The sequence below is a fragment of the Zalophus californianus genome, chromosome 2 (assembly GCF_009762305.2).
Source record: "Zalophus californianus isolate mZalCal1 chromosome 2, mZalCal1.pri.v2, whole genome shotgun sequence".
In the NCBI taxonomy this organism is placed as follows: domain Eukaryota; kingdom Metazoa; phylum Chordata; class Mammalia; order Carnivora; family Otariidae; genus Zalophus; species Zalophus californianus.
In genome coordinates this window covers 148,833,412-148,859,322 of record NC_045596.1, presented here as the reverse complement: position 1 = coordinate 148,859,322, position 25,911 = coordinate 148,833,412, and the positions used below count along the sequence as shown (strand labels likewise).

Below are 25,911 nucleotides of genomic sequence, written 5' to 3'. Positions count from 1 at the left end.
ATAAAACTATGGCAAACTAGTCTTAAATAAACCAAAGACAGTCTCACGGGGATATTAAATTTGAGTAAGTCCAGTGAATTACTAAATTCTGCGAGCTCACAATCTGCCTGTCGTTATATAGTTTTTTTCCAGGTCACCTGGAAAAGGGTATTCCTTCTTTCATGGACACTCTGAAACACCTTTAAAAAAAAAAGGTCGTGAGAAATTATGACTCAAGGATCTTAAACCCTAATGTTACAGGCAAAGCCTCATTTTTACGGAATATAAAACACTCTGTTTCTGCCACTTCTAATAGTTCATTAAGAGAAGCCACTACTAAATCATGTCCCTGTAGTATTTCTGGATAGCGGGACACATCTCGCTCAGTCCTTGTCCAACGCTGTACAAGAGTGATGAGCTTCATGTCTTGCACTTCTGGCATTCCACATACTCTAGGGATGGGAGGGGGATCTTAACTTGATACCAGGATGGTTATCCTGTTCTGCCTTGGTTCTTTGGGGTGTTGGTGTAAACTGTTCTCTCTTTTTCAAAGACAAGACTTTTCAAGTTCCATCTTATTGTCCAGCTCTTCTATTAAAATGCTACATTTTAAGTTTGCCATTACTCTCATCAGCCATCAGTTTGCTGTTTTCTTTATAGCTCCACTTCTATTTGTTTGTGCACAATGTCTTTTTGTAGACTTTTCAATGCAATAAACAACGTTACAAATAATGTTTCAGCAACTAAAGAGTCAGAAGTAACTCCTTCCTTGATTCTGTTTGGGTATTGCAAAATATTATGAACAACTTCTCACAACTCTTGTATCAGTGTTGCCCCATTTCTTTTCTTTTTTTTGAGATTTTATTTATTTACTTGACAGAGAGAGACACAGTGAGAGAGGGAACACAAGCAGGGGGAGTGGGAGAGGGAGATGCAGGCCTCCCGAGGAGCAGGGAGCCCAATGCGGGGCTCCATCCCAGGACCCTCGGACCATGACCTGAGCCAAAGGCAGACGCCTAACAACTGAGCCACCCAGGCGCCCATTTCTAATGGCCCCTTCGTACAGCCCAATAACACCAAAAGTACCTTTTTTTGCCAACAACTTTGTTTTGCAGATCTAAAATGTAGCAAATTTTTCAGCCTCAGGAATACTCAGCAATACGGTCAATATTGCATTAGAAAGTACACCCTCTTCAATGAGCTGCAGACATTCTGTGAGAATGTTCTTAATTTTATTGGACAGTTTAAGTTGTGCTTTCTTTTCTTCATGTTCTTTTTCCATACTTTTCCAGAATGAAATCTTCATTTCCTTTATTATTTTTCTTTTTGTTTTAAGTTCCATAGGAGGCTGTTTATAGATTTTCCCCCTTAGATTTTTGCCAGTCTTCGAGTTGCTTCCTTCAATCTTCTGCTGCGATCTTCTTCTTAATATTTGGATTAGTTTGGGTCCCATTTGGGACTCTCCTTCTATTTATGGTTTTCTTACCAGCTTGAGTTTGGGGAGCTGTCTCATTGAGAAAATGGTTCTGGGGAAGAGTCTTTTTCAACTTGGAGGCCAGAGTCTGTGCTTTTTGTTGATTGCTGCTGCTGCATTTATTCCCATTGGTTCCATTTGCTCCTGTGTTGGTGTTTGGAATGATTGAATTAAAACTGCCAACTGTCAAAGTAGGCCTTTGGCTTATGGCTTTTGATTCTTGCAGTGTACATGGTGTCCAAGGTCTGAAACAACACTGAGTGGATTTCTGACCTTGCTCAATGTTTGGATGTCTGTTGTAATAGCCTACTGGAAGCACACCAGGGTTTGCTCTACTTTCTGCTCAGTAATGGTGTGTGACTGTAACTTAGTTTCATTTGGTCTTTCATGTTTATCTCCATTAACCTTAATATCCTTTATGTCCTTGACCACCGGTTTTTTTGATGCTTGAGTCCTGCTGAGGAGCTGAACGTAGGGAGAGGGAACTATCTTTGGGAGTTTTTCTCCTGGTCTTGCAAGATTTGTTCCTCTGGAGAGTTGCTGTGACTTTACTGGTGGAATCTTAATTCATGTCTCTCCAACAAATTGTTTATTAGCTCTGTCTTTCAGAAAAGCGCTATTCCCTGAACTTTTGCTCAAGGCCTGTTTAGGAGCCAAACTGCTCTTGGTTTGATGATAAGAGTTAGTCTTTGGCTTACCTGTTGTCTATTATTTAGGGTTTAGCTTCCTTTCAGAGTCTGGTAAGGTTTGGGGCCAGTTCTCTTTGTTCATCTATTTTAGAAAGCTATCCAAGGATTTATTTTTAACATGGTTATTGTCCACAGATTCTGCACATTTAGTATTTCTTTGATCTGCTACAGCTGTTTTGTAGTTTTCAATTCCTGTATATTAAGTAACCCCATGGTTTTTCTAGACTGTTCTCCAGTAGTAGATGATCTACCTTCATGCGAGAAGGTTTACAGTTTGATTTAGAAGAAACACATCCTGAAGTCAGCCTTTTGCCCAGAAGTTTTGGTGGCTCCAACATTGGCTTCCGGGATCCTGTGACATAAGCAGGTCTGGGTTGGAGTTTAATGCCAATGGGTCTTATAGCTTTGATAGGCAAAGCAACATGGTTGGTAACATCCTTTTTGGGTAGGATAGTAGACTTAGAAGGTGGAGGATTCAGGGATGCCTGGCTGGCTCTGTCGGTTAGGTGTCCATCTCCTGATTTTGGCTTGGGTCATGATGTCATGGTCATGGACTCGAGCCCTGCATTGGGGTCCACACTCAAGCAGGGAGTCTGCTTGGGATTTTCTCTCTCTCCTTCTGTCCCTCCCCCCCTGCACACTCTTTCTCTCTCTCTCCAAAATAAATAAGTAAATCTTTCAAAAAAAAAAAAAAAGAAGAAGGTAAAGGATTCAGACAACTACTCTTGGATTTTAGATAAGGCTTTGTGTTTTGGCACTTCAGTTTTCCCTTGGCTTCCAGGTGCTCCTGGAGCTTCCTCTGCTACTCTTCTTCCTCACCATGACTCCTCTGTGACAGTTTTTCTTCCTGTACTTTTCACTGTCTTGTTTTTGTGTCTTAGGACACAGAGAAATGCAAGTTGGAAGTCTAAAGGGATATTTGCCTCTTGGACCTTATCCTAGGGGAGGAAAGATGGAAAATAAATAAATAGATAAATAATCATTACCTATTAAGTGAATAAAGTGGGTAATGCGATAGAAAATAACAGGTATGGTGGCTGCTTTACATATATCAGGAGAGCCTTCTTTGAGAATTATTTAACCTGAAACATAAAGAAATAAGAAAAGTTAACCATGCAGAGCATTGAATATTCCATTTAGAGGCAAGAGCAAATTTATATTCTTTAGGCAAGAGAGAGCTAAGTATATTAAGGAAATGAAATGAAGCTAATTTATCATTTATATAACTTGACTCTACTTTTAATTACTTTTTTTCTTAGTATTCACTTATACATGGACATAGACCCTACTGTTTTCTTAAATGCCTTAAATATGCCTATATTAAAAGGCTCAAGTGAAGTCCTCTCTGTAGGTCAAAATATAAAGTAGTTAAAAAGGCTGAGAAACCCCCAAAGCTCTGAAAACCCCAAAAATCTAATATCAGGTTAGGCTTTTTAAATGAAACTATAAGAAACTTGAGGTTTCTGGTTCAGCAGGTAAGAAGCTTGGAAGTTGCCACTTTATTCTAACAAGTAAAAAGCTGAACAATGTGAAAAATTAATAACTTTTCTTAGATCTGTGAGAGAAGTGATGTCACAGAGCAAGCCAATGCCCTCCAAACTGGAGGAACCAACAGGCAAATACAAAGAATCGCAGCTTACTAGAGCAGAAACCCATGAGCAGAAATCATCACAGGGAAGGGAATCCTGAACTGCAAATTGATGAATTGCTGAAGGCTCTGGGTGAATAAGTCTGAGAGGTAAAAACTTCAGAGGACTCAGAGTCATAGGAGGAGCCCCACACTTCAAGTTTTACCTCCTGGAGCTCTACCAGGTTAGCAAAGTGAATATCAGAGGAAAATCTCTTCCTGCTTACAGCTGGGAGAGGGGAAAAGGAAACATTTTGAAATATACCACAGCATTCTATTCTTAATAATGTCTGCCCTAGGAGAAACTATTTAAGCAAAGCCTAAGCTGCTGTGTTTTATTAGAGCCTAAACCTGAGGGAAGGGGTACCTGGCTGGCTCAGTCAGAAGAGTTTGTGACTCTTGATCTCAGGGTGGTAAGTTCGAGCCTCACATTGTGTGTAGAGATTACTTAAATAAATAAATATATAAAAAAATTAATGACCTGAGGAAAAAGAAATACCCAACTCTGGTCCATTCTAGTCATCCTATGCTACCCAAGGGGTAAAAAAAATTAGGAAGCTCTTGTGAAGATCACAGTCCAGAGGTACAGGCTCATTAAAAGATTGAGACCTAATCATAGAACTATGGAATGCTTCCCCACCCCCCACACCTTACCACCACTTTACTAAAGGTCTATTTATGGTTGTTCCATTATTGCAGCACAATCCAATATTGTTGAATTGGAGACTTCAATACACCTCTATCAGGAATGGATAGATTCAGCAGGGAAAAAATCAGTAAGGACATAACTGAACTCAACATCATCATGAATCAACTGGATATAATGTATATCTATAGACTACTTGATCCAACATCAGCTGCATACACATTCTTCTCAAGTTCCTATGAAGCAGTCCCCAAGATAGAACATATTCTGGGCTATAGAACACATCTTAACAAATTTAAAATTATAGAAATTATGCAATGTCTGCTCTTATATCCCAAGGGAATTAAACTAGAAACCAGTAACAAAAAGATAGCTGGAAAATTTCAAAATGCATGGAGAAAAACAACATACTTCTAAATAGCACATGGATTGAAGAAGAAATCTCAAGAAAAACTTAAAATATTTTGAATTAAATACCACAGTTTATCAAAATTTGTGAGATGAAGCAGAAAAGTAGTACTATAGAAAAGAAGCAAGATCAAAAATTAATTATCTAAGCTTTCACTTTATGAAAGAAGAGCAAGTTAAATCCCAAGTAAGCAAAACAAAAACAATAATAAAAATTGGTATAGAGATCAATGAAATTGAAACAGCAGGTAAAGGGGTAAATAAACTATGTACATCCAGAGAATGAAATATATTCAGTGATAAAAAGAAATGTGCTACTAAGCCATGAAGGAATCTTAAATGTATATTACTATGTGAAAAGGCTACAAAGTGCATGATTCTAACCATTTGGCATTCTAGAAAAGGCAAAATTATGGAGTCAGTAAAAAGAGCAGCAGTTGTCGTGGGTTAGTTGGAGAGATAGGGTTGAATGAGTAGAGAACAGAGTATTTTTAGGGCAGCAAAACTATTCTGTATGATACTGTAATAAGGGATACATGCCCTTTACATTTGTCTAAACCATAGAATGTAAACACAAAGGGTGAACCCTAGTGTGAACTATGGACTTCAGGTGATAATAATGTTCAAATGTAGGCTCATCAATTGTAACAAATTTACCAAACTGAAGATGTTGATGATGGGGGAGGCTGTGCATGTGTAGGGCTCAGGCATATGGGAAATCCTTGTACATTGCTCAGTTTTGCTGTGAACCTAAAAGCAGCTGTAAAAAATAAAGTCTATTGAATTAAAAAAAAAATAGAACTGTAAGCACTAGACATCAAACTAATTTAAGGACTCAAGATCAATGTATGACAACAAATCTGAAAAACATATGTTAACGAAAGAAATAGTCACACAAGGCCACATGTTGTACGATTCCATTTATATGAGATGTTTAGAATAGGGTTGTTGATGGAGACAGAAAGTAAGTTAGAAGTTCCCAGGGGTTGAAGATAGGGGGAAACAGGGCATGACTGTTAATGGATCTTTTTTTCATAATTAAAATCTAAAATCAGATACTGATTATGGTTGCATAGTTACATGAATATACTTAAAAACCACTGAAGTGTACATTTCTGAAGGATGAATTTTTATGGTACAAATGTAAATTATAGCCCAATAAAGCTGTTATTTTAAAAGTTAATTAAATATAAATATCTTCAAACATTAAAATGTTGTTTTATAAGTGGGTAAAATCAAATAGTAATAGAGTTACAAACTTTTCAGATAATACAATGGAATTTTCAAAAGGAGCTCAAAAGAAGTCATTTTTAGAAGAATTAAAGAGCAAAGAAGAATGTATGAAACTCATTATAATATTTATTTTATAGATAAGTAACTAAAGGTAAGTAAAAACAAGGACTTTCGCCCAGGTAAGAAGGAAGGAAGTGCCAATGCTGGTACCTGAATTCAGGGCAGTTACAACCAATGCCAAAAATATTGTTTTGCTCTTGAAGTTTTCTTAAAATTCTTGTGCCTTAGCAAATAAATTTCTCATATTAAACCATATTTCTAGGACACAAAAAAATCTTTAAGGTGTTAAAAAATTCATACTTTTAAAATATTTACACTTCTAACATTTTTCCTTCAGGGCAGAAGAAAGAGAAAATGCATATTAAATACTCCAGATAGTTAAAATTTCAAAAACATCCAGAAAATGACTAATAAAAATGCTTTGCAACCAAATAGAATTCTAACCATTGTGACCACAGATTTGAAACTGCTCCTATGAAACATTTGTTTGCATATGTGTTATTAAAGCCGTCTTGTTTGTTTTGGGTTCCTAGTTCAGAAACATCTCTTTTGTTGGTATCTATTTAATATGAAAAATATATTTTGGTATGAAAATAGGCCATTCATCAGTTCTGTCACTATTAAATGAAGGCAAGTCAATCTCCCTGGATAAAAATTCCAACTTACCAAAAAAGATGCTGCATCAATTGTTATTAAAATATATATATTTGATTTATTCATTCATTCTATAATTTTTTTTAATTTTTACTTTTTTTTAAAGATTTTATTTATTTATTTGACAGAGAGAGACACAGTGAGAGAGGGAACACAAGCAGGGGGAGTGGGAAAGGGAGAAGCAGGCTTCCTGCCGAGCAGGGAGCCCGACGTGGGGCTCGATCCCAGGACCCCGGGATCATGACCTGAGGTGAAGGCAGACGTTTAACGACTGAGCCACCCAGGCGACCCTATTCATTCATTCTAAATGTTCCTCTAACCTATATTCTGTGTCGGGTACTTTAGTAAGTTTTAAGATCATGATATAAGGTATCTTTAAAGGTCTTCCTGGTTTAGTTGAAGAAACAAGCACATAAATAAAAATTTGAAATACTTATGATAATTTTAAAGTTGATATAAGCCTGCAGTATAGAGGAGGGGCGCCTAAATCTATTGAGTGGGTAGATGAGTGGCAGTGTTGAAATAAAATTTCTAAATTAAAAAGTGAAGAATTTCTTTTTTCAAAATAAAAAAATTTGTGACAATTACTGAAACTGCAACTCTTCCAGTTTTCAAGTAAAATGTAAGCCCCCGTACATGAAAAGGTATTCACCACCACTAATCATCAGGGAAATGCAAATCAGAACCACAATGAGATACCACTTCACACCTGTTGATTGACTACTTTTAAAAAGACAAGAAATAACAAGTGTTGGCAAGGATGTGGAAAAGAGGGAATACTCGTGCTTCACTATTGGTGTGAATATAAACTGGTGCAGCCACTATGGAAAACAGTATGGAGGTTCCTCAGATTATTAAAAATAATAAGAACTATCATATGACCCAGCAATTCCGCTTCTGGGTATTTATCCAAAGGAAATGAAAACACTGTCAAAAGAGATATTGCCATACCCCATGTTCATAGCAGGACTATTTACAAGAGCGAAGTTATGGAAACAACCTAAATGTCTATTGATGAATGGATGTGTAAAGAAAAAAATATGGAATATTTATAAACAGAAATATATATAATAGAAATACAGGAATATTATAAAAATAGAAGGAAATCTGCCATTTCTAACATGAATGGATCTTGAGGGCATTATACTAAGTGAAATAAGTCAGACAGAGAAAGACAAACACTGTACAATTCCTTTAGGAAACTAAAAACAAACAAAACAAACCCATAGGTACAGAGAATAGATTGGTGGTTGCCAGGAGTTAGGGTTGAGGGATGGGCAAAATGTGTAAAGGTGGTCAAAAGGTACAAACTTCCACTTATAAATAAGTCCTGTGGATGTATTATACAGTATGGTGACTAAAAGAAAAACAAAATTAGCAACCCCCAGCTACAACCTAACTTCTGTGCTTACTAAAAAAGAAATCAGTGTAGTTTCAGACAAGTAAGAGCACAAAATTATGTGTAAATTTAATGAATCTCATTATCCTCCAAATAGATCATGTAGCATATGCAAAACAGAACATTTAAGAGTCTGGGGGGGGGGTGCCTGGGTGTCTCAGTTGGTTAAGCGACTGCCTTCGGCTCAGGTCATGATCCCAGAGTCCCAGGATCGAGTCCTGCATTGGGCTCCCTGCTCAGCAGCGAGTCTGCTTCTCCCTCTGACCCTACCCCCTCTTGTGCTCTCTCTCTCTCTCTCAAATAAATAAAATAAAATCTAAAAAAAAAAAGTGTTTGCGATTCATTTGAGGATTTATATTATAGTACTTTTCAACTAATATACTGATTAATACCTTTAAGGAAGTTAAACATGTGAACATTCTGTTATAAGACAAAAAAAAAGGATGAATAGGGGCGCCTGGGTGGCTCAGTCAGTTAAGTGTCCAACTCTGGATTTCAGCTCAGGTCATGATCTCAGGGTCATGGGATCCAGCCTGAACCCCAGCTCCACACTGGGTGTGGAGCCTGCTTAAAATTCTCTCTCTCTCCTGCCCCTCCCCCCACTCTGCACATGCTCGCTCTCTCTCTCTCAAAAAAAAGAAAAGAAAGATAAAAGCAACGAATTACTAACTGTAAAACAATTATACTAATCTGACTGGGGAAAATCTTCTGTAATGAAAATATGATTAAATGCTTTGCCTGGAAGCAAACTTATGCAATTCATAGAAAAAAATCAATTCAAAAGAAAATATACAATGTATATAATTTATCTAGATAAACCTTTAACAATATCTTTAGATATTTCTGTTTTAAGTTAGTATTACACAGACAAAAAGCATGATATTCTGAGAATAATTCCAATACTGGGGGCTAAAATGTTAAATATGTAATAGATGTTTTTTTAACTTCAAAAGTGAAAGAACATATCTCAGGAATTAACAATTTTATTTTTTTATAACTGTTCTTTATTTCCCTAAACACTACACAGAATGAGGCTAAGTCAATATTTACAAATCAAAATTTCTGATGGTAACCCATAAAACAAATAAAATTTATTGTTTATTAGCTATAGAATTCATCTCATAAATATTGTCTATGTGACATAATAAGTCTTAAATTTTTAAACACCAGTACATATGAGGGAACAAAATTCTGATAAAACTGTACATATAGTAAAAACTATTTTGATTGGCTGATGTCAACACTTTTTACATAATTTGAAGAACATGAGAAAAACTCTGTGTTGATAGCCAACGATGAAAGCTGGTCTAAAAACATTTAATTCAGTTATAATTTTCCAAGACCATCTCCCAGGGTGTGTTAAGATTTCTAAGCCCTAGGGGCACCTGGGTGGCTCAGTCGTTAAGCGTCTGCCTTCGGCTCAGGTCATGATCCCAGGGTCCTGGGATCAAGCCCTGCATCGGGCTCCTTGCTCCGCAGGAAGCCTGCTTCTCCCTCTCCCACTCCCCCTGCTTGTGTTTCCTCTCTTGCTGTGTCTCTCTCTGTCAAATAAATAAAATCTTTAAAAAAAAAAAAAAGATTTCTAAGCCCTAGTCATTATGGAAAAGCTTGCCAAACTTTTTCTCTACATGTTGCACGTGAAATATAATTTCATAAAAATACCTAAATTAAGGAAGCATTAAGTGTATTTTTTTCCATTTGTAGGTATGTCTCCCCAGAATATGCTTTGGCATAATGATTATTTTGAGTTTAAAGCAATCGAGACCCAGCAGATTCAGGAAAAGGCCTTTGCTCTCCCACAACGGCCTAAAATGATTTAGACAGAGGACCTGCCCCAGGAAGAGAGCTAACACCATAGATAGATTAGGATATGAACTAGATAAAGCAGGCAGGGAGGAACCTAGCAAGGCCAGTTTCCAAGTCCTCTCTGTCTCGTGGTTTCTGAGTGGCCCAGCAAACATTTGCATACCAAATATTTACTCTTTTTCATTCTTCCTGAGGATTGCATTCCTGTCTTTTGAAGACCCAGACTCCTAATTCCTTATCCTTAGTTCAGAATGACATATATACCTCATTTTGCCTGTCTTTAGAATTTCCATGTCTATGTGGATTCCCATATGCTATTAAATTTTATTTTCTCCTGTTAATCTGTTTTATGTCGATTTGAGTCTTAGTCCAGCTAGAAGGACCTTGAAGGGGACAGGAATTCTTGCTTCCTGACATTATATAAATAGACCATACTAAATATTCTTACTTCTATGAGCTCTCTGAGCTTTGAGTCTTATATGAGTCATTTCATTATTCTAAATGCTTTATTGCATTCACAAAACCTGCTAAGCGTTGTAGAATAATAAAGGTTTAATTTCCAAATATTATTAAAATGCTATAATGCTTTAACTTTTACCGTAATATTTTCTGCAGCATGTGTGACAATTTTATTGCATCCAAATATTATACATACATACCTTTTATATTTTTGAAATTTAGAAATTTTATCAAATCTTGACAAACTCCATTAGCAATCATGTTTATTTCTTAAATTTGTTGATACTTGATTATGTTAGCATATTTTCTTATATCAAAAGACTCTTGTCTTCTTGCTATAAACTCCACTTACAGAGTGCTTTTTTCCCCTTAGCTAAATTGCTGGATTCTTTTTTTTTTTTCTAATTGTTTACTTAGATTTTTACATTAGAATCTATCTGAAAGCTAGTGGTATTTTTCTTGATTTTAAATTTATTAATTACTCATTAATAAAGTATGCCTGGCTCTTTTTTCTTTTCAAACCTGCCTAAAGTTCAGTGAGTCTCATCAATAGGATAATTTAGTTCTTTATTCAACTCATTAAGAGATTTCTTTATATATTTGTTACTTACTATCTTTTAAGCTCTATAAATTTTTTCTTACGGAATTCCAATTTTTTTTGTTATTTTTATTGTATCTACTCTCTAAATGGCATATTGTTTGAGGTTTTTTTCTTCCACCACAACTTGTGCTGCTTTATATTTTCACCTGGTCTTTGAGACATTTCTTCTACTAGATCTTCTATATCTGTAAGTGGGTTCATGATTTGAATATACTATCTTTTAGTTTACTTACTGAAGTATTTAGTGGGGAAATCCTGTTATTTTAGCTCCAGAAAGCATTTGTGATTGGGATTTCACTTGAGTTTTCTTAAGAGTTTTTGTTATTTGTTCAAGTAGCTTTCTGTCTCTTGCAGCAACTCTATTTTGCTGGCATGAAATGTGTTTGTGCTGACTGGATCTTCCTCTCTCTGGCCGTTAGAATCCCTTAGATGATTTGTTATTTTCTCTATTGGCCTTTAGATCTGGTGGTAGGAGGAAACAAAGGGGGCGGTCTGGCCAGTTTTTACAACCCTGAGCCAATGGTACAGGGGCAGAAGGGCTGCTAGTCCCCTGCTGAGTAGCAGGATGAAGCTTTTGCAGTTCCCAGATCTCTAGGGAACTTCAAGAGAGGATGTAGTCCAGCTCCTCCCTAGTTTCTAAGATCACACACATTGGATAAACTTTCACCAATGTCAAATTTTCCTCTGGGAATTTCTGCATGCCAGGTTTTTGCTCAGTAAGTGGTGATTCTATTCTAGCCCAGGGAAGAAAGAGTCCTCATCAGTTTTCTCTGTCAAGATCTCCTTCAAGCCTAAAGCTTCTCCGGTTCCCATCAGTGGATTGATTTCAACAGCAAATTGACTTGGAAAAGACAAGCAGGCAAGAGTTTGGAGAAAATGTGTAGAGAGCCCCATATATTAGTTTGGTAGGGCTGCCATTTAAAAAGTACCACAAATGGGGGTAAAACAACAGAAATGTATTGTTTTACAGATACGTAGGCTAGGAGTCCCAAATCAAGGTGTTAGCGTTGGTTCCTTCTGAGGACCATGAAAGAAGGATCTGTTCCAGGCCACTCTTCTTAGCTCATAGATGGCCATCTTTTCCCTGTGCCCCCTTCATCTTCTTTCTATGAGTATTTATCTCTGTGTCCAAATTTCCCCTTTTATGAGGATACTAGTCATACTGCATTAGGACCACTCCTAATGAATTATTTTAACTTGATCATCTCTATAAAGATTCTATCTCCAAATAATTACATTCTGAGGTATAGAAGGTTAGGACTCCAAACATACCTCCTTTCAGGGGATATGATTCAACTCACAGCCATCATATTTAGATCAACTGTCTATCTGTAATACTTTTTTGAATTTATTAATTAAGCCTAGATTGGTCTTGACCCCACATACCATAAATGTAGGCAAATTGCAACACCAAATCTGGACATAGCTGGAATAATAAAAGGACTCTAGTCCAGGGGATCATGAAAACGAAGAGAACATTATCATAAGCAACCTAGAATTTCACATATACATTCTACACATTACCAGCTGAAAATGAATGAGAATTTTTTAAAACACTCAAAGCTGTTATTGCTGCTACGAAAGTTTTTAATTTTATCTATACACGACTCTTTGGGTTATTTATTTGCATTTTCACCTGAGTGAAAGGTAAAGCATAAAATATTGCCTTTCCAATACATTTGGGAAAAACAAAGAAAAAGAACTACTTGGTTTAAAAGTAGTCATCATTTAAGTTTAATCACTTTATTTAAATGTCAAGTGGGAGCTCCCTAGTAAAACAAATCAGTCTGCATTTCATTTAAGCTTCTCCCCTCCTTAGGTGGAGGGGAGAAAATTGCAGAGAGAAGAAAAGCTTTAGTTTGAAAATTCAAAAGTAAAAGAATTAATAAATCATGTTAAATGCCATCTTTTTGTTAAAAAGGATAAATAGTTAATAACTACTTAACTAAATAGACTTTAAAAATATTCTAAAATATGCCACTGAAGAGAATTTTTAGAGAGTTTTATAATTTAAAAGGGGAGAATAGGCAATTTTCTATTGCAATCAAATGCACAACAATTGGCTCACAACCATTATATTAATAGGTCTTATGTGTATTTTCATTAGCTCTGCATAAATTCTATATTGATCCCACACTCTTGGAACAATTGGTATTATTGATTAAACTTAACTTCTTCAGTCTGTTGGCTTTAACATTTTATCTCATAAAATAATTTGAATTCCTTACCTACAAATAAAGTGTAATATCTTAAATTGCATAAATGACTTATTTCTTTTTTTAAATTCATGAAATCTTTCCATGTTTGTTTTCTATTGAGTTGTCAGTCTTTATTCTTCTTGATTTTTAAAGAAATACTCTGTATACCAATACTTAGACTATTATATTATTATATTATTTTTAAGGAAATATCCTGCCTACAAATACTTTGATTACTATATTATAATAATATGTTATATTATTATTAAATTTATCGACTCTAAAATTCAAAAATATTTGGCTTTGGTGGCCATCTATATTATGTTTTACACTGTATTTTTACTCTTACATTTATTTTTTCTTTCTACATTTATGAACATCCAGTTGTTCATTCCAACATGCCAAAGAGGTATCATATATTACTAATTTTCAGACTTTATTTTATGACCATTTAAGGCTACACATTTCTAATTAGTCACCAGCTTAGCTGTTTAATATGCATTTTTATTATCTTCAATTATTTTTTTGATTTGCCATATATACTGATAAATATTTATATATTCATTGCACCAACAAGTTTCTTTTTTTTTAAGATTTATTTATTTATTTTAGAGAGAAAGAGAGAGAGAGAGCACAGGGTGGGGACAGAGGGAGAGGGAGAGAGAAAAATCTCAAGTAAATGCCCCACTGAGTGCAGAGCCCTACACAGGGCCAATCCCATGACCCTGAAATCATGACCTGAGTGCAGATCAAGTCTGACTCTTAACAGACTGAGCCACTCAGGCGCTACAGCACCCCTCAAACCTGCCCGACAAGTTTCTTAATGCAGTCATTTTAACTTGATTAAATTTCAGTCATAAATGCATTCTCTGAAATGATAGCACTTCTTTAAATTAGTTGAAATTTATAGCATACATTATTATGTTTATTTTTTATGGATGTTCAACACATGCTTAAAAAGAATGCTTATGACAAAATTTGGGGATATAACTTTGAATATTCATTAGATAAAATTTGTTGACTATACACACACACCCCCCACGTAACATACATAAAATATAATACCAAATATATATATATTTTTTCAAAATTCATATCCTGATGTTTTTGTAAGCTTGATCTAACAGCTCTTGAATAGAATATTAAAATGCCCTTTTTTTGCATTACAAGTTTTAAAACTGTATCATTAAATGCATACATATTTAGAAGTTTCATATCTTTCTGGTGAAACTTTTTTCATTATATAAAGCCTCTTTTTTGTGTAAATATGCAATTTTCTTCAATTTTGTTTAATATTAGTGTGGTTACACTGGCTTTTATTTATTGGTTAACAGTAACCTGATGTACTTTCCCCTCCTTTTACTTTTATCTTTCCAGATATCCTTTAGTTTACTTCTGATTCTTAGAAACTGCATATAGCTGTTCCTCCTTATCTTCATTTTTAAAAATAATCTGTCCTTTATCTGTCGTGGAGTTTGAGAACTTTTCTTTGACTTTAGTATTAGGTAGTTGTATTGACACAAGTTTTCCCATTGACCAAACTCTACTCAGCCTCCCCTGAACTTTACTCCAACTAGGCCTGACTTTTGGACTTCTGAGTTCATCTCTGTAGTGCCCAATTTTAGCAAGAATTCTGCTAATCCCTTTTAATCAGAACCCCACACCCTCAATATTTGATAGCCATTGGTATCTGATCTTGTTCCTCATCCTCCACGGGCCCCAGGTCAGGGGGCTAGCCTATAGCAAGAATCCTGTTAGGTCAGTTTAGCCAGAATCCCCCCTTGCCCCTGTTTCTCTTAGTAACTCTTCTTTTTTCTTTAAGATTTTCTTTCTTTATTTGACAGAGAGAGAGAGAGCAACAGACCCCAAGCAGAGGGAGCTGCAGAGGGAGAGGGAGAAGCAGACTCCCTGTTGAGCAGGGAGCCCGATGAGGGGCTCGATCCCAGGACCCTGAGATCATGACTTGAGCCAAAGGCAGACACTTAACCAACTGAGCCACCCAGGTGCCCTTCTCTTAGTCACTTTTATTGACTGACCTGCACCCTGCTCCTTGACTATAAACTTCTACTTGCCCAAGCTCTCCTGGAGTTGAGTCTGATCTCTCTCCCCCACTGCAAAATTCCGTCTCAGTTGGGATATACCTACGGTGATAAAGCCTTTCTCACATGTTAATTTTTATTGAATGCTTTTTTTCTTTAATGGTACTAATTAAGGTGAGTCTAGTTGTAGTTTTCTGTCTACTTGTCCTCCTGGGACACTTTTCACTTCTAAAAATGTAAAAACCATGTATTTAATAATTTTGATAAAAATCTTAGTTGATATTTCTTCATATTTTACTTATCTCCATTTAATTTATCCTTTTTTTGAGGGGAGGGGGAGAAACACAAATCCAATGTTTGCTGGAAATTATGAATCTTTTCTCCATTTCTTTGAAACTGTTCTGAATACTTCCGACTCTGTTGGCTCTCATTATATAATTTTTTAGATCTATCTTCCAAACCCACAAATTCTATTTCAGCATATTTAATCTGCTGCTTCAACTATCCAATGATTTTTAATTTCAGCTTTCATAAGGTTTTTTTTCTTAAAGATTTTATTTATTTGACAGAGAGAGACACAGTGAGAGCAGGAACACAGGCAGGGGGAGTGGGAGAGGGAGAAGCAGGCTTCCCGCCGAGGAGGGAGCCCGATGCGGAGCTCAATCCCAGGACCCTGGGATCATGACCTGAGCCGAAGGCAGACGCTTAACGACTGAGCCACCCAGGTGCCCAGCTTTCATAAGTTTTATTCTAGATACTCCCTTGGTTATTTTTCAGATCCATCTGGCCAGCTTATAGTGCTTGTCATATTTTTATTCTTTTCACATAGTAAGCACACTTATTATATATTCTCTAGTGTATAGTCTTTGCTCAACATCTATAGTCTTTGCTCTTCTAATTCTTTTTTAACTGCTTTGCTGACTCTAATTCATGGTGGCCTGTCTATTCATTTTATATATTTTGACCATATGTTCTTTGGAACTTTATCTGTGGGAATTCTTTCAAACTCAGTCTTAAAATACATTCCTCCAGGGAGTATCTATAGTTGTTTCTGCCACATTTCTAGGACATTACAATCACAGTACCAGTTAAATACATATTTGTAACCTGGCATTTATGTACCCTTAGGTGGTGTTAATTCTGGCTCAAAAACTGTGTGTTAGTTTGTTTTGGCAAATAAATCTTCAGTGAGATTTTTCTGCTTCCATTAAGAGCTAAAGCTGAGACAAGTGTCCTTCTCAGAATCCTTTGGAATGTGGATAGTTTTCCCAGTCTTTCCCCTATGGGTATTAATTCTTGGGATTTTTGGTTAAAAGACATAACTCTGGGGCACCTGGGTGGCTCAGATGTTTTAAGTGTCTGCCTTTGGCTCAGGTCATCATCTCCAGGACCTGGGCTCGAGCCCCACATTGAGCCTCACATTGGGCTCCCGGCTCAGTATGGAGTCTGCTTCTCCCTCTGCCTTTCCCCCTTGCTCATGCTCTCTCTCTCTGTCTCTGTCTCTCTCAAATGAATAAATACATTTTTTAAGATTTTATTTATTTATTTGAGAGAAAGAGAGAGAAAGCAGGAATACAAGCAGGGGGAGTGGGAGAGGGAGAAGTAGGCCTCCCGACAAGCAGGGAGCCTGATGTGTGGCTCGATCCCAGGACCCTGGAATCACAACCTAAGCCGAAAGCAAACACTTAACAACTGAGCCACCCAGGAGCCCCAGTAAAATCTTAGAAAAAAAAAAGACATAAGTCTTTTAGGCCTTTGTTTGAGCTGTGGTCGTTTGAGTATCTGGTAAAACCTGAAGCTGTAGTCCAAGAGGGATCAACTGGTTACTCTTGGCATCATTATAGCTTTAGTCCTCCCTTGATTTTTTTGCTTCCTGCTTTTTCATTGGCTTAGGCAATTTCTGTGCAATCTCAGCTAAGCATTTAGGCTTTTTAAGCAAATACTTTCCTAGTACTTTAGGTATTTACAAAATGATTTTTTTTTTTTTTTAGTATACCTACTCTGTCAAAAATACCAGAAATAAATTGTTAAGGAAATCTTAACTAAATTTGAAAGAAAGTTGGGAGCAATAATTTTCCTATAAAATACATATAAATTTTCATCATTTTCATAAATTAGAACTTAATAGTCAAAATCATAGAATGATTTATTAGCTCTATAAATCTATGGGTTGTAATTGTTTCTATGGGGTATATTATTAATTATAACATACAATTACATATTCTGATTACTGCTTATGCAATCTAATTGTTATTTAGTTAATATGTTACAATAGGTAAGTTCTTAATGTTCCTGACAAAACTGTGGAGATTAATATATGCATCATTAATTTATTATCCTACAAAGTAATAAAACTGTAATCTGTAGCCTTCAAATCACAAGTGGTTAGCTATTGCTTAATAACTAAAGTTCAGTAGTAGTTCACATCCTGTGCCTGACCTTTTTGTTAATGAAGTAAATAATATTATTTTAGAAATAAATCAATATGAGTATGTAAAAAATTGCTAAACTTTTCAGGGTTTTTTTTTTTTTTTCTAGCCTGGAAATTTAACAATAGATATCAGTATTCATCATTTTCAAATTAAGTCAGACTTTTGAAGAAAATCTTTTATTGAATTTCTTATAAAGTGGTATTGCTACCCATTTTGAAAATAAGGTATTGATATGTATTCCAATCTCTAGTTCACTGCCACAAACAATTTAGTATATGATGACATGTGTTTGATACTGAGAAAGAGAATCATGCTCATAAGTCACCTCAGATCCAAAATGGAAAGGACACCAGTTAAAGTTGTGGTATTTTGTGTTTTATTTGTTTGAGAGCTTTTTTATATTTCAATATGTAAGAGGCCTATGATGGAAAAATCTACGCAATGAGAAAATCTCCTCAAGAGTATAAATAGGAAATAGGGGTTTTACTGATTGGTTCATTAATAAGTGTATGAAGGTATCTCCTGACACTACAAATCATGTTTACATGTTATTAACCATCCAGAAAATTTATTTATTTATTTATTTATTTATTTATTTATTTATTTATTTAGAGAGAGCGCGTGCACATGAGAGGGGGGAGGGCCAGAGGGAAGAAGCATGCTCCTCGCTGAGCAGGGAGCCTGATGCGGGACTCGATCCTGGGACTCCAGGATCATGACCTGAGCCAAGGCAGTTGCTTAACCAACTGAGCCACCCAGGCACCCCCATCTAGAAAATTTAGCAACAATTTTTTACTTTGTATTATTTGACTCAGTATCTATGGCTCTCTATGATATGCCTCAAACTTCTTTTTCACTACTTTCCTTTGGTCACTCCTTTTTTTCATATACTAATAATTAAATTGTGATACTGGAAAAGCTGCTTAAAATTTTTGAACCTCAGTTTCTTCATCATTAAAACATGGATCAGATTATGTATACCTTAGGGTCTTGAGAGCAGAAATTAAGAAAATAGGCAAAGTATCCAATACAGTTGTTAACTGCACAAATGTTATCACTCAAATCCTATTCACCCTACTTTTTTCTGCTTCTATGTTTTTGAAGATTTTCTGCTCTCCTCTTACAAAGTTTTCTTCACTAGGGCGCCTGGGTGGCTCAGTTGGTTAAACGACTGCCTTCGGCTCAGGTCATGATCCTGGAGTCCCAGGATCGAGTCCCGCATCGGGCTCCCTGCTCAGCAGGGAGCCTGCTTCTCCCTCCTACCCTCCCTCTTCTCATGTGCTCTTTCTCTCTCATTCTCTCTCAAATAAATAAATAAAATCTTTAAAAAAAACAAAGTTTTTTTCACTATAATTTCCACATAAATTCTAAAAATGAACTGTGAATTGGTTTCAAAGCTTTGTTAAATATCCTCTACTTTATGAAAATTTTCTAATGTTCTCATGCTTTTCATTTTAAAATAATTCATTTGAATTCCCACAGCATTTCTCTTTTCATCATTCAATACTTACATTCTGTGAGATACAATGAATATTCATGTATATCTTACATATTATATTGATTGCAGTTCCTCTGGGAAAAGATTTGTCATTCACATGTGTATCTCAGGAAGCACCTGAGATGATGCATATTATAAACTATATTTGTTGATAAATAAATTGGTTGAAGAAATGATTTGGAGGTACTTTTACAAGTTGTGCCTACTTAACACCAAATATTCAGGGAAAGAATGAAATATTCGGTAAACTAACTGCTTCAAATATCTCACTATTAAACGTCATCTAGGGAAGTATGGCAAATTACCACTACAATTTTGCAAAAATGATGACAGTCTGAGTGCTAAAATAGTAAAAATTACAATATACTAAATAATGTTAATCTTACTTATAAAGAAGGCACTCTCAGAGTGAACTGAGGGCACACATATGAACTTGAAGGTTACGTTTACATGACGAAAGAATATATTTGGCCTGGAAAGAACACCATTATGTGGATATCTTAAATAATTTTGAAGAAAGAATGGGTTCAAAAAGATTAATAAGAATGGACTCTAGAAAAGGGAGGACCAAGAGCAGAGAATGTTTATGCATTCGTTCATTCACTCAGCAGATATTTCCTGGTCACCTATGATGTGTCAGACACTGTGTTAGCATAAAGATGCATATAGCCCCTGCCTTTCAAGAGTATTCAAACAAAGGCAAACATCAAATTATAGTTTAGTCTATGAAGGACATGAATCTTGATTTAAAGGTAAAAGGGACATTTTTGAAAGAAAAAGAAAGAAAGAAAGATCTATATTATGAATTAAAGGTTAGAAAAAAACTAGACATAAGAAGTCCAAGAGGAAAAACGAGGTAGAGAAATCATGAGATAAGAAACAGCTTATGTTACTGGTGCATAGTGGGGAAAAAGAGACTAGGAAAAAATGAAGTTGAGGAGCTTGCTGATAGAAAATCATTCAGAGCCTTGTCATCTGTAAAGAGAACTATAGATTTTAATCTATTGCAATGGAAAGGCATTAAAGGGTTTTAGGAATAGAAGTAGCATTTTCTGATTTACTAAAATAAACAAACAAAAGAAACAAACAAAAACCCCTTAATATTCACAAGGGAGGATTAAGAAGGGGAGTAACAGAACAAGCAGGAGAAATAATTAGGAGGCTGTTGCTGAGATTCATGTGAGAAATTTTGTATCCTGGACAAGAAAATGGAGATAAATTATTAGATATTTCTACCACTATTCCAACAAGAGGCACCTGATCCACTAACATGTCATGATTACTGTAGTTTGTTCAGTAGTAGGCAGATCCTTATACAAAAGATAAATTCACTAGGTTCACATCCTTGGTGACGTTAACTACATCTACAATAAGATTAATTCTCCTCTATCTGATTTGTACTGAACAAGCAACTTTCTGATTGACTCCTGAATTAAGACTTTCTTCAATCAGAGAAAGACAATTATCATATGATCTTACTGATATGTGGAATTTAAGAAGCAAGGCAGAAGATCATAGAGGAAGAGAGGAAAAAAATGAAACAAGACAAAACCAGAGAGGGAGACAAACCATAAGAGACTATTAATCATAGGAAACAAACTGAGGGGTGGGGGTGGAGGGATGGGGTAACTGGGTGATGGACACTGGGGAGGGTATGTGTTGTAATGAGCACTGGGTATTATATAAGACTGATGAATCAGACTTGTACCCCTGAAACAAATAATACATTATATGTCAATTAATTGAAAAAAAAGAAAAAATTAGAAAGGTAAACATGTGCCATGATGGATGTGCTGATTAACTCAATTGTGAAAATCCTTTCATAGTGTATACATATATAGCAAATCATTATGTTTTACACTTTAAATATAGTATGATTTTATTTGTTAATTATATCTAAATAAAGGTAAAAAAAAGAAGAAATAAATTAATACTTCCAACTTTTCCAGAGTGTTAATTCAAAAATACAAATATTCTAATTATTCCAAAAATGACATAACTTTTTATAACTTTTTAAATTGGCATTTTGACTTATACACAAACTTTTGGTGAGATGATTAGTAGGACCCAATACTACTAAATCTGATCAACTCTCAGTAAACTATTTTTTAACCACATACTACATTGACTTCAATAAAGTAAATTAGTCTTTTATTAAGTTGCAAATCATTTTATCAATATGTATAAAGCATTATATGTGTTAGATCATAGGTACTAACAACTGAGCATATGAAAAAAGCTTTATCACTAGACTGCAATTGATTTACTTATCTGTAGGTTAGTCAAAATGCATAAGGTTTGAGACACTAGTAGACATATTAAAGATAGAGGAGTGGGGGTAGACGAAATGCTAGACATTGAGCCAGTGACACCAAATTCAAGTTTGATATTTTCAACTTGCTGAATATGAGGGTTTGTAACCATCACTTAACCACTTTAGGCTACAATTACTTTCTTTTTGAAAGGAAAGTATTAAATTTGATGAAGATTAATATCCCATTCAGCTCTGAAATCCCATGTCTTATATAATATAAAATATAATCCATTAGTTCAAGAAATAATAAAGGCAATGAAGAGAAGAGAAGAGATTTGACCAAATCAGAATCCAGCTTAATTTTATGTAAATGGGCTAGTCATCTGCCATAGAATGGTCTTTTTTCCAAAAACACTTTCATTCACCCATCCATCCAATCAGGACTATTATTCTCAAAAGGATAAAATGTATAAGAATAGCTGTCACAAATATGTAGATGCATGAAATTCATTTTGATCTTACAGCAATTAAAAGCAAACAACATAAAAATTCATAGACAAGAAGCCCTGGAAAATTAATCATTAAATGTTAACTTAAGAAGCAAGGCACTACAACCCACTCTTTCATTAATTTCTAATTTATTTAATCAAAATTAACCTAGTACCCAATGCATTGTGACAAATTCACAAATCTAATTAAAAAATATATATATTGCATTTCTAATATGATTATTAGTGCATTCAATGATTATTGAGTATATACTATATGTTAGGTTCTATGCTAAATAATGACCATTATCCTCACTGCAGTGGAAAAGTCAAACAAATAAATGAGGAGGATCATAACTTTTCATAAATAATTTGAAGGAAATAATAATGGTGCTATGAAAAACCAGTAATCTGGGGATTCCATATTACCGTTCTTTTACATGACATTTATCCCCAAAAACTGATTGACTAGACCTATTAATTTGATAAAGTATAATATTTATATGCTTTCATGTTAATAATGAGATGAAATAGCTAAATTTATCCTACCTTTTAAAAACTGTCATATAACCTAACTTTCCAGATTAATGTGAACTCAGAATTTTAAATATTGTGCATTAATTTGCTCACTTAAACAAACATCCATTGGTTGTTTCCTTTGGGCCAGAGAATGAATCTCAGAGGTAAATTAACTCAATTCCCTTAATAAATATATTTTTAAAAATATATTAACTAAAAATACTTTTTTTTTTAAGATTTTATTTATTTGACAGAGAGAGACACAGCGAGAGAGGGAACACAGGCAGGGAGGTGAGAGAGGGAGAAGCAGGCTTCCCGCTGAGCAAGGAGCCCAATGCGGGGCTCGATCCCAGGACCCTGGGACTATGACCTGAGCTGAAGGCAGAGGCTTAACCATCTGAGCCACCCAGGTGCCCCAAACTAAAGATACTTTTTAAAAGTAGTTTACTTTTCCAAAGGTACCCAGTTAGGTAGTGGTGAAGCAAGGCAAGGAATCCAGGCCTTCTTGAAATATAGTAAGTTGTGTCTCATTTATTATGTGTGGCTTTTAAAAGAATTATTGCCATTCAAAGAATGACCAGCTAAAAAAGCATTAGTTCTTACTGAGCTTTCAAAAGGTTAATTGAAAAAATTGAATTGATTAAAACTGTATGAACCTTCTCTGGGTGCCATTTCATGGGTAGAACCAGTGATATTTCTTTTTTTTTAAATTTTTATTGTTATGTTAATCACCATACATTACATCATTAGTTTTTGATATAGTGTTCCATGATTCATTGTTTGTGCGTAACACCCAGTGCTCCATGCAGAACGTGCCCTCTTTAATACCCATCACAAGGCTAATCCATCCCCCCACCCTCCTCCCCTCTAGAACCCTCAGTTTGTTTTTCAGAGTCCATCATCTCTCATGGTTCTTCTCCCCCTCTGATTTCCCCCCTTCATTCTTCCCCTCCTGCTATCTTCTTCTTTTTTTTTTCTTAACATATATTGCATTATTTGTTTCAGAGGTACAGATCTGTGATTCAACAGTCTTACACAATTCACAGCACTCACCATAGCACATACCCTCCCCAATGTCTATCACTCAGCCACCCCATCCCTCCCACCCCCCCACTCCAGGAACCCTCAGTTTGTTTCCTGAGATTAAGAACCAGTGATATTTCTTATGAGACTTCTGGAAGTTTGTAATTTAAATCAGAAAACTAAGATGCAAAAAGAGACAGATGTAGTAATAACACATAAAAATAAATCCCAAAATTCTTTATTCTCACTAAATGTAAATAACCTTGTCTACTAAAGAATAAAAAGAGATATTTTTTCATTGTGTCCTCATTTAAGAGGGTGAGAAGGTAATAACTTATACTTTTCCAGTTAAATAAAGAATTACAAGATAGTCAATATGTCAATTGCTGCTGGAAGTTAATTAACAAGAAAATGTTTGTGTGATAGACTAAGAAGACATTCTTGGCATATAGTTTAGTCATTGAGAAAGTTAAGTGATTAAAGTAGGGCTTTCAGAATAAATATCTAAGGAAGTTTTAGGGAGAAGCTAAAATTCAAGTAGTGAAAGTTTTACTCTTGGTTGATAGTAAATAAAAGCCACTATAAAGATCTAATAGCATAGGTTTTAATCTTTTTAAATTTCATTTTGAAATACATGAATAAGCATGCACACAACATACACACACTTTTCCTTTCTAGTCTTCAATCCAACTTCCCATGTAAATGGTTGGGGGGGGTGTGGGCTGAGAGAGAGGGATGGCGAGAGAAGGGAGAGAGATATGAATGATAGAAGATGTACCCTATGACCTAGTTGTCCTCTTTACTTGAACTTACTGTTAAGATATGGAAAATGTGTAAGAAAAAAAATGGTGGGTAGCATTGTGTCTCTAGTACCCATCTCTTTAGATTTCCCACCTTCATCCTTTTAGAATCCTTATTACAACAGAAAGAAACTCAACATACTCTAGCCAACGATGATTCCTGGCCAGAAGGAAGCTAGCCAGGGTTATGAGAATTCTAGAAGCAGCTGATTCTCCTGTTTCATTGATGCTCATGTACCAATTTTTCTGCTCTTCCCTAGCCCTTTCTAAGGGTCTGGGTTTACTGTTGACTCCTGCATTTTGACATAAGGTCAAAGACATGGGGTCACATCTGAAAAGACCTTTCGTTCCTAAATTGTGCCTTTTCCTGGAAGGGAACAGTAAAGGGTCTCTCCAGCGCTATTCTGCTACCTAATTCACAAAAGCTGCTGGCTCTTCCAATGCTAAGTCCTGAGGCTTTCTTCCCCCAACTCCCTCCAGTCACAGTTAAGGCTCTGCACCAGTTATTCACCGCTTTTTTTAAAGGGTAAAGTGTTAAGCACCGCCTACGGTCGTGAGTGGCCTGCCACTCTGTCCCGCTATGCGGTCGTGATTGGCAGACAGAACAGTGTCGTCTGGCTCCGCCCCCGCTTCCCTTTGCCGCGCTAGCTGTGACGGGTTTTACTCAAAGGTGGAGAGTGGGATTCGGCGGGCGGCGCTTGGAGCAGGTGCAGAAGCATCCTTGTTCCCGCTGTTGCTGCTATTTTTTCTTCAGTGTCTGAGAGTCAGGCATTCTTTCTTTGGCGCTAGAGCTTCAGTGAACTGTTGCCCAGAACCTAGGCACTTCAGACATTTCATCTCACCCCTTATTCCGCGTTCACCGTATAAGTCACCTGCACGTTTGTACCCTGAGAATCTTCTTTCTGCTCAATGCTTAGAGCCTGGGTCGAAAGGGAATTTCAAGTGTTTGAAAGAAAAGGTCTTTACTTACTGCGGGGAGCTGTCTAAGGTGCTGAAGCTTTCCAGGCGTTCGTCTCCTGCAACACCACACGGAGTTAGATTGCACATTTTCGTTCCTGGTTTTCATCCCCCATGCCTTGGATAAGACTAATTTCAGGATCGTGAAAATCTCTCCGTATCATGGCCCACGTGAGACACTTTCGGACATTAGTTTCGGGATTTTACTTCTGGGAAGCTGCACTGTTACTCAGGTGAGTCCCCTTATATTTACCAATTGAAGAACTATTTAAGCCTGTGCACTAGGTTGCAACCACTTGTTATTGATGAAGTCAAGAATGCAATTCGAAATTGACTTGTTGAAAGTATCCCTTAAATCGCATTGTTTTCTATCTAAAACTGTCCAGCAATTTTAGAGGTCTATCGAGACCTCTAAAAACATGTAATTTTGTTCTATTTTCACTAATTAGAGCTTTTTAGTAACTGGCCTCATATTATTTGCAGCTGAGATTACCCTAGAAAAATTATTTCCCAAACCTAGGTTTTCTTCCTCAAATTGCTTTTAGAGTTTCTTTTTTCTAAGTTAAATATAAATTCTGAGGGTTACTCTCTTTTTGAAAGTTACAAAACATTTAGTAATAGAAATAATATTTTTAAGTGGCAAAAAATCTAGAACATAAGCATACACT

General features: G+C 35.8%; 1 protein-coding gene and 1 pseudogene across 2 annotated transcripts in view; one reads left to right on the top strand and one right to left on the bottom strand.

The window, feature by feature from the left end:
* Positions 1-205: 205 nt before the first annotated feature.
* LOC113925432 lies at positions 206-25,333 on the bottom strand (annotated as a pseudogene).
* The window catches only part of GLRA3 (glycine receptor alpha 3), a 182,319-nt gene continuing 181,474 nt past the window's right edge, over positions 25,067-25,911 (top strand). For both annotated transcript variants that reach the window (XM_027598924.2, XM_027598923.2), the window contains exon 1: positions 25,067-25,476. In XM_027598924.2, the coding sequence (XP_027454725.1) occupies positions 25,406-25,476 (71 nt within the window). In that variant the 5' untranslated portion in view covers positions 25,067-25,405. The remainder of the gene's footprint in view (positions 25,477-25,911) is intronic.